Genomic DNA, 18998 nt, shown 5'->3' with positions numbered 1-18998 from the left:
GTTCTTGTCTCGCGTTCGCACGCAACGTTCGTAATCTCCCGCCGCGCTCCTCCCGCACGCATGAGCACTCGCATCGACCCGTATTATAATATATATATATAATATCGCCTGAAAACATAAAAATCCCTCTGGAAAGGGATCGAGCCCTCGACTGCAGGTTTCGCTCAGGTTCAGCCCAATTCTGCAGTCGACACTGAAGCAGTGCGGGAAGCGATCAGATCAGATCAGAGACTATATATATAGGTATAGAGACCCAGCGAGTTGCTTGCAGCTATAGAGTAGGGCAAAGTCCCCCACTACTTATTGTTCGGGCGTTGCAGACGACGCGCGCGGCTCAGCTCCCGCAGGCTCGCTAGGTACTTAGCATCGTCATCCGCGAGTTTCAGTCTGCCGTCTCAGTCCCGAGTGTCGCGAGTGTGTCGTCCTCAGCCCGAGGCTGCCCTCGCCAATGCGACCTGAGTGAGTACTCGTTTACACTTGTTAAATAAGTGCGTTTGTGTCTGATGTGTGTTGTATACTGCGACTAACAGCATAAGCAGGTAGGCTGCTAATCATGGGAGCCGCATATAGCGTCCATGTCCGGCAGCGCGTATATCGTCATCCTATCGCACGCATCGGGGTGGCATCGATTTTTCGACCTTCGCGAAGGTTGCAGACTCACACTGGCACACAGGCGCTCTATAGCCCCGTCTTTCTTGCTGGGCGAATTCCCGATTCTCCTCGCCTTCGAAGCTTTACATAACCTGCCGCGGACGACACCTTTAAGCTCTCTCTCTCTCTCTCTCTCTCTCTCTCTCTCTCGGCACCAGCGGCATCGCAGGGGAAAGCTCGCGACTATTGGTGCTGGCTGCTGCTAAGTTAATTTGATTTTCTAAAAGCGGACGCGAGCTACTGCTGCGTCTTTTTCGATGCGCTGCGATTAGCGCAAGTTGTCGTACGTTGTCCTATAGGTACCGCCGAGAGTGTGCTATGATGTACCGTTTGATTTACATAGATACACACGCGTGGGTGTGCTTTCGGCGATGGTTACGTAAAGTGGTTTTTTGCTTTGTCTGTAACTGACGGATCAGGAGCTTAATTCGTTTGGGAAATTTCTGTGGAATCGAAAACATACCTGACGCATCCACCTGATTTCCAATAGTATTATCGGAATCACCGCTTGTTACTTCTCTCGAACGCTTATGTAAAACAAACGTAGTGAGTACACAACGCATACTTAGTTGCGAATCTCGTCGACGTCGAAGCTCCTCAGTTTGTCATCAGTCAACGCACAGCGTAAATCTATATTCATAGGTTAGAGATACGTTGACCTCGATATACCTACCTGCAAACGACGTGGGAATAGCTCGGCAAAAGAATTGGCGGGAAAAACTGTCTCGAACAAGTCGCGCGCGAGTTGCCAGTTGGAATATCACGGCAGCGAGAACCTCGTGGTGCGCGATAATATAGTCAAGGTCGAGGCCATATGCTATACCCCGTACTATGTATGAGCGCTACGCGTCTCATTGCGCAATAGCGTTTAAAGTAGCTTTTTGCCTAAGATTTTCGAATTTGTTATTTCTCGCTCGGAAAGCTTTTTTCTGGAGAAAAGCGATGAAAATAAAATTTGCATTTGTATTGATGGTCGAGGAGTTTTTTGAATATGCGGTATAGAACGAGAGGAGCGCGAGAATAAAGTTGGCGATCGATATCCTATCGTATGGCTTTTGTTCGCTTTTATTATTCCTGTCTCCAGCAAGCACATAATGAGGTATGGGAGTAGTACCTTGAATTTAAACATTTGCGAAATTTTCAAAGATTGACACTCTGGGTATCAACGTCTATACAGTTTCGTTTTCTGGCATGGACTGCTCAAAAAGGAAGATTTCGGAGAAATTTCGAAATATGACGTAATAAATCCAACGGTGGATTATTCTTTTCAAATTATAACATTTTAAAGCTCTGTATATTTGACAATTATACGTCAGCTCAAAATTCACTCTTTTCCAGCGCTCGTTGACCGTGTGACCGGCTCGAATCAACGGACGACCTCGACTTATCGACAAAACTAAATTACACGCCCGCCAGACATGCAACGTCGCCGAGCCCTGTATACCTACACGTTTTTCGCGCTTCGCGATGATGACGATGATGCCTCGCCCACGCGGAAACGCGAGCCACGCGTGATCGGCTCGGGCTCTATATTTTCGTATCATATAACGGCTTTCGCTTCCTCCTTTTTTAACGTTTCATTATTATTTATTTTCGTATGGAATGCATTTATTTTATCGCAATGTGGTCGTCTAAGTTCTTTTGCTCAGGCGAGTTGCGTGCGTGTCATAAAAGTAAATAAACATCGCCCCACTGTACATAGCTCATTGAAACTTCAAACATCAAAGTCTCTGCAATCTTAATGTTATATACTTGGTCCTAAAAGTCCAGTTGCCCAACTCGACGAAATAGTAGGAAAAAGCAGGGAATTCCCCGAAAGACAGTCGAGCACGTGACTAGCACGATTTCGCGCCATTCCCGCATAAGCGATCGCGGTATATATAAGTATAGTCTCGCTCTCGCGCGCGCGCAAAGAAGAAAGAGAAAGAGCCCCGAACATAATTTGGCACGAGAAACCCGGCGGAGCGGTATTTTGGCTCGGTTGCGACAGGCCGGTTTTTATCTTTTTTTCGCCGGGTCGTTTTCAAAATTTTCCGTAATTTCGCCGGCACCGAATATATTCTCTTATATGTGCGTAAGTTCATAATACGATCGTTGTGAGTATATAGGCGCACTAGCTACTTTCCCGGTGAGATATGAAGAATAGAGAATTGATAATAGGGAACAGACATGATTTATAAAACCTTTTTTAAAATAAAGTTAAGAATAAATATTACACAAAAGTACAAGAGCTACGATTTTTACTGCAATATTTGTTAAGTAATATTTTGTTTTGAAAATTCAGTTTGCTAATAATACGTTTAAACGATTGAGAGCTCACGTGAAGGATGAAAAAATATATAGATATATAAACGTATGTAAATTTTAATACATAAAATAACCTTATTGTTTTCTCCGAAATCATAATAGAGATGAGAGATGAGAGATAATGCTTCAAAATCAAATAGTCCGTCCGGGCGCTCAGGGGGGTCTTCGAGTGATCCAGTTTTAATATATGAGGTCGCCACGGTAACCAAACGTTTTTTTATGTATTTTGAGGCGTAGAATCCGAATTTCGTGCTTTCCAGGCGAATAGGTTGTTATTTTTTGTTTATTTAACAATTTAATGAAAAATTAACGATTTTTGCTTATTCTCATGGAATGTATGCATATGATAATGTGCGATACATAACTATATATGTATTTTGAGGCGCAGAACTCAAATTTGACAGTTTTCATCTCAATAAATTATTAGATTATTAATTATTTAACAATTTATTGCATAAAACGTCGATTTTCGCGGATATTCTTACGGAATATGTGTTTTATCAATCTGTACGCATTTTGCGCTGTTGAATTCGAATATGACGGTCGTCGGAATTACAAATCGCCAAGAATTTTGTTCTTATAACAATTAAATGCCACAAATAATAAATTAAAACATGATTTAAAACGTTGAAAATATAATTAAATATAAATATAATACATTCGTTATTATAATCGTTAGTTATTATAAATAGCATAAAGAGGACTGTACATATGTTTATGCATCTATGCTACTGTTGTTTAAATTGTAAGGATTTTTATAACAATTATTAAGTTGACATTTGCAAAAGGAAGTACACGATACTCCATTATTTACGCAACTGCACTTCGTACAGTTTTTGCAGTTGCAACTAGGCAAAAGTTCATCGACTGTAGGATATAAATTGAGAGACTACATAAGTATAACATTTACTGAAAAGTCAAAAGTCATATTACATTTTATTTGCAAATACGCAAAATACGTACAGATTGGATAAAACACATATTCCGTAAGAATATCCGCGAAAATCGACGTTTTATGCAATAAATTGTTAAATAATAAACAATCTAACAAATTTTTAGGCTATAGACTATCAGTTTCGTGTTCTATACCCTAAAAAACGTATAAATTGATATGTCACACATGTATAATACGAGAATACGCGAAAATCGACGTTTTATGCAATAAATTGGTAAATAATAAACAATCTAACAAATTTTTAGGCTATAGACTATCGGTTTCGTGTTCTACACCCTAAAAACGTATAAATCGATATGTCACACATATATAATACGAGAATAATAAATTTGAATTCTGCGCCTCAAAATACATATATAATTATATATCGCACATTATTATATGCATACATTCCATGAGAATACGCAAAAATCATCAATTTTTCATTAAATTGTTAAATAAACAAACAATAACAATTTTTTCGCCCGGAAACCATGAAATTCGGATTCTACGCCTCAAAATACATAAAAAAACGTTTGGTTACCGTGGCGACCTCATATATTAAAAATGGATCACTCAGACCCCCCTCAGCGCCCGGACTAAAAATAGATTCTTGATGACTGAATTTATGCACTCAAATGTCTGTACTTTAGGTTAGGTCTTTATCCTTTGAGCCGACATATTGGAGAGCTGCCGTTTTAAAAACTACTTAAACATATGAATTTTTAATTAATCATATTAGAGCCTAGAGGTACTAAATCAGCAAAAAATTGATGCATAACGTATTCTTATGCTATTTTCTACTGTATATAAGTATTTATATGTATATAGCAAAACCATGTCTGTTCCTTATTGGTCGCCTGGTACCAGAATTAAGGAACGCGAATTTTATTACATAACCTACAAACGCTTTAAACTATTAGTGCTCGGCAGACGGCCGAACTTTGGCATTTTTCTTTCTTTCTTTCTTTTTTCTCTTTCGGCATAACTTTGCAAAGGTGCAAGAATTCTTGTTCTCAACTCGTCTTGATAAAAATTGACTAAAATATAGCCAAAAATTAAGCAGAAAATATTTGTAGAATTTTAAGTGTTTTAACGAACTTAATAACATTTACTATTTACTAATAGCGCACAATAGTCAAAATCCGTTGCCAACTCATTGCCATGTAGCTTCCTACAATTAATGTATTGTTATTTTATATATTATTATAGATATGTGCACTTAATATAAGTGATCAGGCATATGATGCTTGTGACACACAATAAAATATAATATATATATATATAGCTCAAATTTGATTCGCGTATACAAAAAATCACGCGGTTATTATTTTTCTGTAAACGATTTTATTTAGGTTGGCTTGTTTTTGTTTTGAGTCGATTTTTTCATTTTCTGAATCCATAAATATTTGTATGTAATTAAGTTGTAAATATTTATATGTCATTAGTACATGAGTATAGAAGGCTTTTCTCATATCGTGAACCATGTTTAATGAAAATTCAATACTTTTTTTAACATGTTTTTTATAGTAAACAGTTCTTATCATAACTTCTCATTGTAGCCATGATTTTTCAAAGGGTATAATATTTTCACTTTAAATGTAATTTTTATAACATAAAAAAGAGAGGAGAGGTATATCAAATCCAAACTTTTCATCTAGAACGTCTGCTGTCATGCATTTTCAATAGCTTATATACGATTCAGATTAAATTTGTAATAACTTTTTCGGCGAAAAATGGGTTTTCGACGCACCCGCGCGGATCCGATGATTAAAAAGCGAATAGCGCACAATCCGTCGAGTATATCCTGATGTCAGATGCATGAACAAAATGCGAATCTGGGAGGAAATAAAAGAATCAATCCTCATGCACACAGCTCTCGGCATAAATCGGATAAATCTGAAGCCCGCGATAGCATTCGATGATTCACAGCGCAGACACGGAGAGCGAGCAGAAAGAGAGAGAGAGAGAGAGAGAGAGAGAGAGAGAGAGAGAGAGAGAGGGGGAGGGGGAGGGAGAGTCGTCGGTCTGCCGCGAATCGTTACGTAAGCCCACGTGCTTCGCCAGAGGGTCTGCGCCAAGGTCCAGATAGCATCGCTATAAGCTCGCACGCACGTTATTATGCGTACGCACGTACAGATTGTTCGCTATATTTTTCTAGTGCAGTACTTTTTTCGCGACGAGAATCGTCTAAACGAGCCAGATCGCGTTTTCGTACGGAATATTATAGATAATAGCTTCTTCGGCTAATATGGAGCAGTAAATACACGTGGATATATCGTCGCTCCCTACGAAGAGTAGCACTGTTAAAATTTCCCGTCATAAGTAGCGCAACTCATTTCACGCTAGACTAGCACAACTCAAAATTTCCCGCGAAGACTATAGCACGACTCAAACTTTCTCACAACTTAAACAACGAATTTCTATAAAAATTTGCCCATTTTTGCGAAACTGTCCCTAATGAACATTTTTAAATATTCACAATTTACAATTTTTTACCGAATTTAAAATTGTTTACACAAGTACAATAATTTTTTGAAATTATTCACTTTTTTTTGAAACCTTCTAAAATTTCCGAAACCTTTTTAAACCTCGAGGTTTGTCTGTCTTTGTCCAAGGTTTTCATGAACTTAACCAACAAAATAACCCAATAAAAACGTAAAATACTCACATTTTAAGTAATACATATAAAGTCGCGAGTTGTGCTACTCTTATCGGCATTTCTGAACTGTGCTACTCTTCGCGGCAAGTCGTGAGTTGTGCTGGTTTTCATTTGAAAATTTAAACTGCGCTAGTCTATGCTTGTTTGTCGCGAAGAGTAGCACGTTTCATGGCTCAAATTAATGCTCTTTTTAGTACAAGAAAAACTTATGATGATTTAATAGTTGTTGTACTAGCCGTCTCTTTGCACGTGAATGTTACTATGTACCACTTTGGCGTTCATAAATATCATCAATTTTTCAAGCATAAAGCCCCGAAAACGCAAGTGTTTTCGTGAAAAGTGCTAGTCTTTGCGGCGAAAGATGAAAAGTACTACTCTTCCGGAGGGATTTGAAACGTGCTAGTCTTAGTAGGAGGCGACGATATAGAAGCTCCTGCACACCGCAGCGTTGAATTGATCTCCTACAAACGGCGCGAAAGTGCCAGATGTATAGGTCCGATTTTATCAAACTTTCGTAACGGGTTATTCGTTACATGGAGGAAGCGACATTGACATTCGACTTGTTTTCCGCCCGTGTCCCTCTTTATCGCATAGCATCTTGGCTGATGCTGCAGTTTGTTGTATTTTCAAGCGTTTCCTCTTTCTCTCATTCTTAAGATAATGCCGATGTTGAGCCTCACCTCATTATATACGATCGACGAATGAATTAATCAGCAGTGCACAGTCATGCCGTCTATAATTGCACGATAACTGCAGGTATCCTCTCTCGGCATTCAAATTCGATCGAGCGAAATTACAAGTACCCCATTTTTTGTCGAGTCGATCATCTGTATCTGCGCGTAACGAAATATTCGAGGAGGTTTATCCAAATCACATGCGGCACAATACTCGATTCGTTTGTGCAGATCTATATAGATACACCTCTGTGGCCTTTATCGCCGCGCAGCTCTCTCTCTCTCTCTCTCTCTCTCTCTCTCTCTCTCTCTCTCTCTCTCTCTCTCTCTCTCTCTCTCTCTCTCTCTCTCTCTCTCTCTCTCTCTCTCTCTCTCTCTCTCTCTCTGTGATACTCGCTGCCCGTGCAGTGAAATATTCCAGGCTAATCTCGAACTACATAGTGACTGCGTATCTTCAAATGGAAAGTATTCGCCAGATTCTCGATAGGTACACACACGCGACGAACCAGCTGACGCAAGCCGAGAACAAACAATTATATCCAGATGATGATAAACTTTTTTACATTCTATTTTCGAAATTCGTTTCACGCATCGTGCAAGGTTTGTACGCTGTGTCATCATTTCTTGGCCAAACGGCTGTTTTATCAGACAGTTTTATGAATGAACGTCTTATGATTCAAATGTATACAGTAGAACGTGATTCCACCACGCGGTTACGTCGCGCACGAAAAGCAGTGGCGAACTGGAATTATCCGGCTTTGACTTCCTCAGTCTGGCTGCTGAACTACGACGTGTGCCAATGTGTGTAGGCATGATCTTAACGTTAAAATAACGAACGAAGTTGAAAAACGAAACCAAGCGGTGCAGCATCGCAGATACCCGAAGCTCCGATCATAATATAACCGATGAACCCGGACGTATTACGTTCGCAGTCTCGTCTCGATGATCCAATCGTCGCCGCCTGAGTCACGCGAATTTTCAAGTGTCTCAATCTCGGCCGTCAATTATAAGACGAGCGAACGATGAAATGTACAACAACGCGAGCGTGTGGCCGAGAAACGCGTCGGCGGAATATTCTGCGAGCGAGCTCCACGTGCTTCCTTATCTGTGGCGCGTGTATATTATGCCGAGCGTCGCACGCTCTGGCTGCTCGTCGTAAGACTTGCGGAATTCGTATTTTTGATAAGTCTATAAGCGAGAGGCGAGGATGGCAAGAGATAAGCCACTGTGTTTACTCTCGCTCGAGACCTCGGCTATACCGCATACTGGTTTCACTATCAAGCAATATCATCTGCACTTCCGCGACGATGAGAGCTGAGATTCTTTTAATTTTTCCCGAGGTGCAGTAACGTTTCCTATATACATGCTGGTAAAAATCACAGTATCGTAGCGTAGACAACTTTTTCTCGGTTGTAAAGCGATTTTGGACAAAGAGCGGGATGCAGAAAACTGCTCTATCTAATGCGACGCTCGAATATCCAGAATGGCTTATTGTACTTATATCTCCTAAAATTTTACTTTCTCCTTCGTACAAGTCACGCCACAGCGGAGCAGCCAACAATGGTTGCGCGCCTAAAATTAGTCCAAGTGTTTGTCCCAATTAAACGTCTCTTGTCAAGTTCGAGCTTCTATATCTATAGATATGCCGATCGGCTGAATTAAGATCGCTTTCGGTTGTAGCACAAAATATAATATGAACAATACTATAGGTTTGCCGTTGCCCAACTTGCGCCTCGTGACCCGAAGAAGACGCCGTTGTGTAAAAGTGCAGTCTTATAAGCATTAAATAATTTCAAATGACCCGCGAGTTTTTTTGGCAGATGCTCGCTCTCTTGTTGCAAAATCGCCGTGCATCCGTGTACTATAGTCTATTCGTTGAGAGCGCGCAGAGAAAAAAAATCGAAGACTATTAATATTTAGCTCCCTTTTCTCATCTGTTCGGCTAAAAATATGCGATGGTCTCGAAAGCGCATGCGCGTATCAGTGCATTCCAATTTCCAAATTTGTGTGTAAAAAGTGAAAGTTCAAACTAGCCGATGGGTTTATAAGATGTGTTCTCGACTGGAATGAAAATATCCTGTGCAAAGAAAAAACATGCGCCCGGAGCAAAGTATTTGCATAACAGAACAATATTCGTCTCCCCAAAATCGCGCTTATCGCATCGACAACGATAGGAACTATTATGCGCGACGAAGACGACACCGGCGCGTTCATTTCGCAACCTTGAGTAACCGCGCGCGTACATCTGGGCTATACGTCACGACGCGGCTCTGTACAAATGCTCGCGCTTCGCATAGTTGGTCCGCGATCGCGCGCGAACAAAAGATCTCTTTTTCGTGCGTGCCAGGACGTCGGAAATCTCAACGTGGTTACGCACGCGTCAACCTATAGGGACCCAGAAGGCGCTAGAATTTTTTTATTCGTCGCTTGAAAAACTCGCGAGGATTTATTGCTGCCTCTGGCATTGGAGATTGCGGAAGTGTCATAGATACCTGTGTATACATTTGTCGTAGATTTGGAAAAGAAAAGAGATCGTTCCCAGTATCAGTAGATCACAGTTGCACATATGAGGCATTCTACGGGAAGTCGGACACTTCGTGGTCGAAAAATCAAGCTCTTGCAATTTTGAGGGCATACTGACGAGACCAAGTTTTTTACATGCGTTTGAACATACAATATGTAAAAAACATGGGTGCCACCTTCAAACCCTAAGCCAACAAAAAGTTACGGGCCAATTATACTAATTACGTTATTTTTCCCGGAGCCCAAGATCTTGAATTAAAAAAAATCGTTGAAAACGACCGTCTCTATCGAAAGTCGCAAGCAATTTAAAATAGGGTAAAAATCGTCGAAAATGCGTAAATCCGACAAAAAAGAGACTCTGACTTTTGATAGGGTCGGTCATTTTCGACAAATTTTTTTTTTAAATTCAAGATCTCGGGCTCAGCTGTCCATTTGTGCCGGAGAAAATAATGTTCGCCCGGCCGGGTAATAAAGTACAAGAGCAAGTCAAAATTGCAAGAGCTCGATTTTCGACCGCGAAGTGTCCGACTTCCCGTAGAATGCCTCATATATAGGAAACTACAGCGCCAGCCAACGAGATCCACGCAAATATTAATCACACGCGCACCGAGCGAAGCGTGTCAGCGCATGTACCCGTGAGCCATATGATAATCTAATCGCTATTAAACGACTCGTACCGATAGACTCTCTTGGCAGACTCGCGGGCGTCCCACCGACCTCCTTCGGCGGTTCTCGTCAAGTTCGAATTTGCCGGCACATCTGCGCACGCATCGCCGGGCATTGAAAAGTAATTAGGACAGTTTATTTGCACTATACGCTCCGATTCGATTATAGCCCTCCCGAGAGAGAGAGAGAGAGAGAGAGAGAGAGAGAGAGAGAGAGAGAGAGAGAGAGAAAGCTCCGTTGCAGGCGACGGTCAACGTCGAGATTTTCGAGTTGGGCGCTTCGATCGCGCAGGCCTCGTTATACCCTGTGCGTCTATCATTCGTTCCTTAATTTCCATCAACGTCGGAGCGGTTGTCGAGTTAATAGTTTTTACGTTAATTATAATATTCAGTATAGTAACACGTGCCGCATCGGCTTCTCTGTTGCAGAGGTTTTTAATATCCCGAAAACGACAGCGAACAGGAGACAATGGCGACCCTAAAATTGTTGGCGGCTGGCGCGAGCGCGATCAGCGCCGGAGCCCTCACCTCGTACTACATGCTCACGCCCGAACAACCGGTAAGTGATTCTTGCAAAATTCGTGCTTTTAAAGCGGCTAACCGCAGTTCAGGCCGAATAGGCAAGTTCATTTTTTATGCGCGTAAAACTTGCAGGTACACGCGGAAAAAGCTCGACCTAAGAGGAGGCAGCTGCCGACCCGAGAGGACCAGGTGAAGGCGCTGAAGAGCGGCGACACCTACGACGTCCTGATCATCGGAGGAGGCGCCACCGGCGCCGGTTGCGCGCTCGACGCGTGCACGCGAGGTGGCCTACTTATTCTCTTGCGGGAATACTTTGAGTCGCGCGCGCCACCTAGCGGCGCTCAGCTGAACTAAAGTTTGCGCATTTCATTCCCAGGACTGAAGACGGCGTTGATAGAGGGCGACGACTTCGCCTCGGGCACCTCCTCCAGGAGCACCAAGCTCATCCACGGCGGTGTCAGGTACCTGCAGAAGGCCATCATGCAGCTGGACATCGAGCAGTACAGGATGGTCAAGGAGGCGCTTCACGAGCGGGCGGCCATGATCCACAACGCTCCCCACCTGGCGCATCCTCTGCCCATCATGCTTCCAGTTTACACGTGAGCTTTTGACAAAAAAGAAAAAGAAAAAATAACTACTTTAGATCATGCGTGCCATTTTTAAAACGTTCGCAGATGGTGGCAGATCCCGTACTACTGGTTCGGCATCAAGATGTACGACATCGTGGCCGGCAGCAAAACCGTCAAGTCCTCGTACTACCTCAGCAGGCAGAACGCCCTCGAGCTGTTTCCCATGTTGAAGGGCGACAAACTCACCGGAGCCATCGTCTACTACGACGGTAAGCGCTATAGCTCAATAGAGATGGCTCTACGATATCGAATAAGCTACATACGAGTTGAGCTAAAACACGCGTGGCGTGTGTCGTTGCAGGACAACAAGACGACGCCAGAATGAACTTGGCGGTGGCGCTGACCGCCTCGAGGCACGGAGCGACTGTCGTCAACCACGTCAGCGTACTGAATCTCCTCAAAGGCTTGGACAGAGTGAGGACCGCGTCTTAGCGAGTAAAGCAGGTCGGCGCGACGAGATTGACCGGTAATTCGTTTTCGATTTGCAGGATGGCAAGCGAGTGCTGACGGGAGCCCGCGTCAAAGACGAACTGACCGGCGAGCAGTGGGACGTGAAGGCGAGGGCGATCATCAACGCGACCGGTCCCTTCACCGACAGCATTCGAAAAATGGACGACCAGAGCGTCCCGGAGATCTGCTGCCCGTCGTCCGGCGTCCACATCGTCCTGCCCGGTTACTACAGGTGAGACAGTCCACTTCCGTCACGTGGCGATGGAGCGATCAAGCAATACCGATCGTCGCTCTCTAATTTCAGCCCCGACCAGATGGGACTGCTCGATCCTTCGACGAGCGACGGCCGCGTCATCTTCTTCCTGCCCTGGCAGAAGCACACGATCGCCGGCACGACGGACCTGCCCTGCAACATCACGCACAACCCCAAGCCCACCGAGGACGAGATCATGTTCATCCTGCAGGAGGTGAAGAACTACCTGAACCCGGACGTTGAAGTGCGACGAGGCGACGTGCTCTCGGCCTGGAGCGGCATCCGGCCCCTCGTCTCCGACCCCAACAAGCCCAACACCCAGTCTCTGGCGCGCAACCACATCGTACACATAAGCCCTTCGAATCTCATCACGATAGCCGGCGGCAAGTGGACCACCTACAGGGCTATGGCTCAGGAGACCATCGACGCGGCCATCAAGGGTGGGTTCCCGTCTGTCGCTTCTGAAAGCGTTTCCGCGTGAAGTACTCCCGTCACTTTAAACTCCTGGCATGTTTGTTCAGCCTGCGATCTGAAGCCCGAGCGATCCTGCCAGACTGACGGTCTCCACCTCGAAGGAGCCCAGGGCTTCACCCCGACGATGTACATCCGACTGGTGCAGGACTTTGGTCTCGAGTGCGAGGTTGCCCAGCACCTGGCCAAGGCCTACGGTGACCGCGCCTTCGCCGTCGCGAAGATGGCCGCGCTGACTGGCAAGCGGTGGCCCATCATCGGCAAGAAGCTGCACCCCGAGTTCCCCTACATCGACGCTGAGGTACCGTAAACCTCGAGTCGCTCAGCCGAGATACTCGACCACTGAACTCTGCTGTTCAACGTAAGAATCAACTGTTTTAGATCCGTTACGGTTGCCGAGAGTACGCGCGAACTGCGATCGACATGATCGCGCGCAGGCTCAGACTGGCTTTCCTGAACGTCCAGGCGGCCCAGGAAGCTCTGCCCATGATCGTCGACATCATGGCCGAGGAGCTCAAGTGGAGCGAGGACGAGAAGAAGAAGCAGCTGAAGGCGGCCACCGAATTCATAGCCAACGAGATGGGACAGGTGGTGAACAGGGCCTCTCGCGACAAGATACCCATCAATCTCACCAAGGACGAGATTCAGTTGTACATCAAGCGGTTCCAGATCATCGACAAGGACCGCAAGGGATACGTGTCAATCAACGACATCAGACGAGGACTTAAGGTTTCGCTTCGCTCAATCGGCTTTTAGCCTCTTTTTTTTCATTTTTTTTTTTTTTTTTTTTTTTTTGATGGTAAAAAACAGCCTTGTTAATCCATTTTGGGCGACAATTTTGTTGCATAACTTTTGTATTGCAGACTGCTACGATCTTGAAAGGATTCGTTTTGCGAAAATACGCAATTGCACAAGTATTAGTTTTCAAACATTCCTCTTATCAAAGTTAATGTACAAGGTGCAAAGTAAATTTGGGCTACACGAGAAACTCATTCGATAATTAATGGGATACGAAATAATAGTTTACTAAATTAAAAAAAAATCTTTAAAAAGTTTCTCAATTATATCTGGTTTTCGCAATTTAGAGTCTTGGCATACACCTGCACGAGAAGGAGATGCATTTGTTACTCAATGAAATTGATCTCAGCTACAACGGCCAGCTGGAACTACAAGACTATCTCCAGGTAATTGAATTTCGACAGGGTACTTAAAGCTTCCTTTTTTTTGCATTTCGCAGCTGTTTGGTGACAAGGATGTGCCGGGCGAAGAGCTTCACGAAATCCTAAAAGAAATCGACACTAACATGAACGGTCAAGTCGAACTGGACGAATACCTTCAGGTCTGTCAAAGTCGATGATCGAGTGGAATTATGATGTCTCTTCGACAGTCGTTAAACAATGACGCATTTATTAAAAGGAGAGACCGAGCTTTTGTACAGTGTGATAACGGATAGTTTCCTGGCTTCTGTTCACCTTGACGATAAGCACCGCTGCATGCGCGATGTCATGTAAATGTAAATTGTACATGCACAAACGTTGATTTTCTAGCTCAACAGTCTTTAGCGCGCGGTGTTTATAGCTGGCGGACATGTTCAGGAAATAATGCCACTACATAGTGACACTGTGCTTGTTACCATTATATTCTACTAGACTTTGAATTACCTCTCTGTCTCTGTGCACTAATCCTTCTTTGCGCGCGAGTTCTCGCCTCGACAAGTTGCGACTCAGACGTCTAAGGCTGTGCGAGGCATCGCGTGTTATATATTGCCTGATTAATATCCCTGTGCGTTTGATATTTTTTTTGTATGTGCTACTCGATCCAACATGACATCTTCTGTTCTGCAACTCATATAGTGTGTGGCTTTACTTTGCTAAGATATACGTATTGTCTTGTTTTGTTTGAAACCTTATCCAGCAGCTGGCTTTACATAATTATAAACAAACTGACGTATTACTATTGCCTTCAATCACGACGTCACTCAAACGTTGTTATATTATAATTTTCTCGATGCGATCATTCTTCGCTTTCGATATTTATATTCTAAGATTATAGACTGGAATCCATATGCCAATGACTATACTTCTTGCTTTTTGCATTTTTTATACCATCGATCTAAGATTGATTGAGCTTTATTCAAGCCTGTATCAGATTTATGAATGTTTTTAAGTTGAGGGCAGCAATTAACGGTGTCGGAGATGTCGAATATGCATCGCAAACTATTTGGTATACGAATTCTAATCAAACTATATTAGATATACCAGATCGCGTATTGCCCACAAATGGGCAGTGCGCGGTTTGCACTAGAAATACTTTTTATTATACATAATAACAAAAAGTGCTGTAAAGTAGGCCCCGTGGAAAGGAATCTCGTAGTATGGCATGAAGAACTTAGTTGAATAATCAGTCGATTCTTTTCCGCAGGGCAATGTAAATTAACTCTCTTTCGTTGATTCTGCATGACGTTAATCGAATAGCTCATAAGTTCACCGGCGATCTTCGAATGAGCACACGACGTTCGAAAATTGCTGGCACGAGTCTATTTAATAACAAAATTAGTGCAAAATATAGTCCATCACGAGAATCCGCCGACTGACTCGAACGAATGTAACTAACGACCGATTTTTCCTGCTCCACAGATGATGTCGGCGATAAAGTCCGGGCACGTGGCCTACTCGCGTTTCGCGCGGATGGCCGAAATGGAGGAGGCGCAGCACGAGAAGGAATCGCTCAAGAAGAAGATTAGCGTCGAACGGTCTGGCGGTGGACTCTAAACTGATTTTCGGCGCACCTGCATCGACATCTCCCCATCATATTGCATAATAATATATAGCCTGTGCTGTCACACATTATGTCTCCCTCCCGTCCGTCGTCGGTTATCACTGCACCATGATTATTTATTGCGTATAGGAGAATCGACGATTACTTATATTATAGATATATTATTGTATTGCGTGCTCGCTGGATCTTTTGGCCGCGCGATGAGCGACAGTATTTAAAACAAATTTTAAAACAACAACGCGTACAATGTGTAAGTTACACACGAATTCAGAGGCTTCGCTCCAAGGGATTTCGGGAGGACGCGTTCACGTATCATAGCAGAGTTTTATTAAAACCGCTCACCTGCTCTGTTGCAGCCGTCACTTCGAGATCGTTGCGATAACGCGATTCTTTCATATAGAGGAGGGAAGAACAAGAAACTTTTTTCAAACTTGTAATATCGCGAGTCTGACGCGCTCGCGTGTATCTCGTTACATGATGCGCATATAATTCTATATTATATAATATTTTATATATATATAATATTATATATATATATATATATATATATATATATATATATATACCTATGATGACTCTGATGAGACTTGAGATTTGTAATTAGAGTCGGATTTGCCTTTTTCGATATTAACATGTAACTCAGACCGACAGAAGGTAATGGATCAAACGCAAAGATTATTGTAAACGCGCGAGAAGAGCCACCGAGGAGAGGATTATGATCAAACGAGAGCCGAACAACTTTTTTCGTGTACGGATCAGGATCATGAACTTATTTATAGATGATATTCTGCGTGTGTGTACATAAAACTCATCTATATATACTCTGTAAGGTCGTGAGGCCTTCAATTGTTATTATTATATTCTATTTAAACATTAGGAAAGTATAATTATCGTACGTTAGCAATAAATTTCACACGCCAGCGCGACGCAATTATTTATTTCATCAGCAGCAATTATTGTTCTGTTGTATTTCGTCTTATGTTATTGACAGGTGAAGGAAGAAAACATGATTATCAAAAAGAATGAAAACGAATAATATGAGTATGATTGATGATTATTCACTGACACGCTCGCTGGAACGATTTGCAAAAAAGTATGTGTCAAATATAACGGTGAAATTCTCTTAACTATCGTCTTTTTCTTTTGTCGCCCATATTTCCGCTCCTATATATATATATATATATATATATATAGACACACACACACACACACACACACACACACACACACACACATTTGTCTGGTACAGTCAAAAACCATTTAAATAGTTACAAAGCCATGCAGAGGACTGGATTTATGTCTTCACATGCTGCAGCGATTATACCAAGACCATCAAGATTACCGGCCTACCAGACCATATGCATATCCAATTATAGTCAGTTGATCGAGAATCCATCGATTGATTTATCGATTTATATTCCGTCGATCGCTTAAAAAATATTCTGTCGCTGACAGCCAAAATGGCATAAGCCCAGTTTTCGTGTTTTTGAAAAGAAAAAAAACGGTTTCAATTTTCAAGACATTACGTATAGAAAAGTATTATGCAAAAGTGGACTTGTGCCATTTTGACTATCACTAAATAATAATGCAGAACCTCAAAATAAATCAATAATCGAAGAATAAAATCATAGCCAAGGCCGCGCAAGCAGCATAAGTACGTATAACAGTCCCGTAAGCCGATCGAGCGCCGAGGCATCTGTCTGCAGTCTGCACAGCTCTGCAGTGTGTGTGTGTGTTTGTGTGTTTGTGTGTACGCCGCACGGCCACGTGCGCGGACAGGGTGTGCCGAGGAGCGACCGTCCCCTCGCGCGCATAATAACGCGTTGATGCCTGTCGCGGCGGCAGTCCGCATCGTGGAGAGAGAGAGAGAGAGAGAGAGAGAGAGAGTGTTTCCCCTCTGCCTCCCCCTTTGTTGTCTCTGGGGCGGGTTCAGGTAGGCGAGGGCAATCCGCGCTTCGAAAGCTGTGCGCGCCGTTGCAGTTGCATGCGTATACCTTTATATACAGCTGACTCGAGGATTTATTGCGGAGATCGTTCGGCCGTCGTTGAATCTTCAGAGTTTGCGGAGGTTAAATTTCGGGTGAAAGTTAATTGCAGCCGAAAGAGAGACGCTCCCATTTCAGTATTATGATACCGCGGTCTCTCAAAATATACACACGCGCAGTATCATAGAAATATCTCGGGAGTTGAAGGTCCGCTGGAACGCACTGTTCCCTCCGCGCGGTAAACAAAAGGCATTCCTTTTTTTTACGATTTCAGAGCCCAAAGGACGTTTGGGTTAGCCATAATTTTTATGAGCACATATATCGCATATCGCCGCCAACAAAATAAGTACTCGCTGTGCGGAGCGTCAACGGATCGAAGCTGATGGTCCGAGGCTCGGCCGAAAACTGATCGCCCAGTGTATGTTCACGCAGGAGGCGTCGATCCAGGTGGCCCTTTGCGAACGTCGTCCCCTTTTTCGTGGGTTCTGTAGCTCTGCGCCGCTGCGCGTCTTCGCGGGGGCCTTTCTATACACAAATAAATCGATCTCAATAAGCTGCATTCCAATTAGGTCCGATTCTGCAACTGTGCCGGCTTATGGAAAGCTTTTTTTACTCGCGAGTTACTTAGTTTAGTACAGCAATTATATTTTTTCAACAACAAACAGCTCACGTGAACATTTTCCATCATGCAGATCGTTATGTCGTACTTGTTATACTCAGCTCGCGCCTCGCAGAGAAAAATAATTAAAAAAAGAAAATTAAAACAAAAATCCCCCGATGACAATTAGGCTATTATACGTATAAGGCAAAAGTAATTTTCGCCCGATAGTGTCCAGCAATCGCGAGCGATCCCACCCCCTGTTGGCGTGTTCTCTTCTCCCCCCTGATACGCGCGCCGACACGCCTGGCCGCGCGAGGCGACCGCGACGATCCGAGGCGCGAAAATCGTTCGCCGCGCGAGGGGCGACGAGCAGCAACCAACTGGCTTCGGCTCCTCCCAACGGGAAAACCTCTCTCTCTCTCTCTCTATGTAAGTACTCGCTCTCGCGACGGCGCCGCTGATCAGCGGATCGTCATCGAAACTCGGAGTATGATAATAGCGAGTAGCTGTATTACGTCGTCGCGTTATACGTCAGACCCGATGAGATTTGTCGCGAACTGCGCGCACGAACAATAGTCGATACCGTCGTCTGAAAACGTATTAAAATGACATTCATGCGCGCGGTCTACCATTTCTCTTAATTTTGAAATTGAAAAATAAGCAAAAAAATCCCGTTTTCTGAGCTATGACACGAGACGCTGCAGAATCGGCGCCTCAGCTTGCAAGCTCGGGACTCCTTAATATGTCTGCGAAGCGTCCAGCATTTCGCAGTGGAGAACCAAACGCGCGACCGACAGAAGAACAGCCAACGACTTATACGATACGATATAGCTATATATAGCTATGCATGAAAAACCTTTCATTATACGTCGCGGGATTTGGTCCAGCCGAAA

At 43.6% G+C, this 18998-nt stretch overlaps 1 protein-coding gene across 3 annotated transcripts; it reads left to right on the top strand.

Annotated features, from left to right (window-relative positions):
* Window positions 1–184: 184 nt before the first annotated feature.
* On the top strand, window positions 185–16646 carry LOC100113822 (glycerol-3-phosphate dehydrogenase, mitochondrial). Of its 3 annotated transcripts, XM_031928386.1 has the most exons (13): window positions 185–459; window positions 10846–10975; window positions 11071–11221; window positions 11315–11537; window positions 11613–11776; window positions 11869–11981; window positions 12056–12249; window positions 12322–12710; window positions 12792–13042; window positions 13123–13470; window positions 13827–13925; window positions 13979–14080; window positions 15378–16646. In XM_031928386.1, the coding sequence occupies exons 2-13, from the start codon at window positions 10886–10888 to the stop codon at window positions 15510–15512; spliced, it is 2259 nt and encodes a 752-aa protein (XP_031784246.1). In that variant the 5' UTR covers window positions 185–459; window positions 10846–10885; the 3' UTR covers window positions 15513–16646. The 3 variants fall into 3 exon arrangements, with proteins under 3 accessions (XP_031784246.1, XP_008208907.1, XP_001599125.1); XM_008210685.3 differs by lacking the exon at window positions 13979–14080; XM_001599075.6 differs by lacking the exon at window positions 13827–13925 and having other exon boundaries at window positions 187–459.
* The last annotated feature ends 2352 nt before the right edge of the window (window positions 16647–18998 follow it).

This window comes from Nasonia vitripennis (genome assembly GCF_009193385.2).
Source record: "Nasonia vitripennis strain AsymCx chromosome 4 unlocalized genomic scaffold, Nvit_psr_1.1 chr4_random0006, whole genome shotgun sequence".
Lineage (NCBI taxonomy): Eukaryota > Metazoa > Arthropoda > Insecta > Hymenoptera > Pteromalidae > Nasonia > Nasonia vitripennis.
The sequence above is the reverse complement of the archived record's forward strand: the minus strand, read 5'-3'. Positions and strand labels throughout refer to the sequence as shown.

Bases quoted from the DNA above. Each gene is read 5' to 3' on its own strand.
- LOC100113822 (XM_031928386.1), top strand. From the start codon at position 10,886: ATGGCGACCCTAAAATTGTTGGCGGCTGGCGCGAGCGCGATCAGCGCC. The intron at 12,250-12,321 runs GTGAGACAGTCC...CTCTAATTTCAG, and splicing joins GTCCTGCCCGGTTACTACAG to CCCCGACCAGATGGGACTGC. The intron at 13,043-13,122 runs GTACCGTAAACC...CAACTGTTTTAG, and splicing joins TCCCCTACATCGACGCTGAG to ATCCGTTACGGTTGCCGAGA.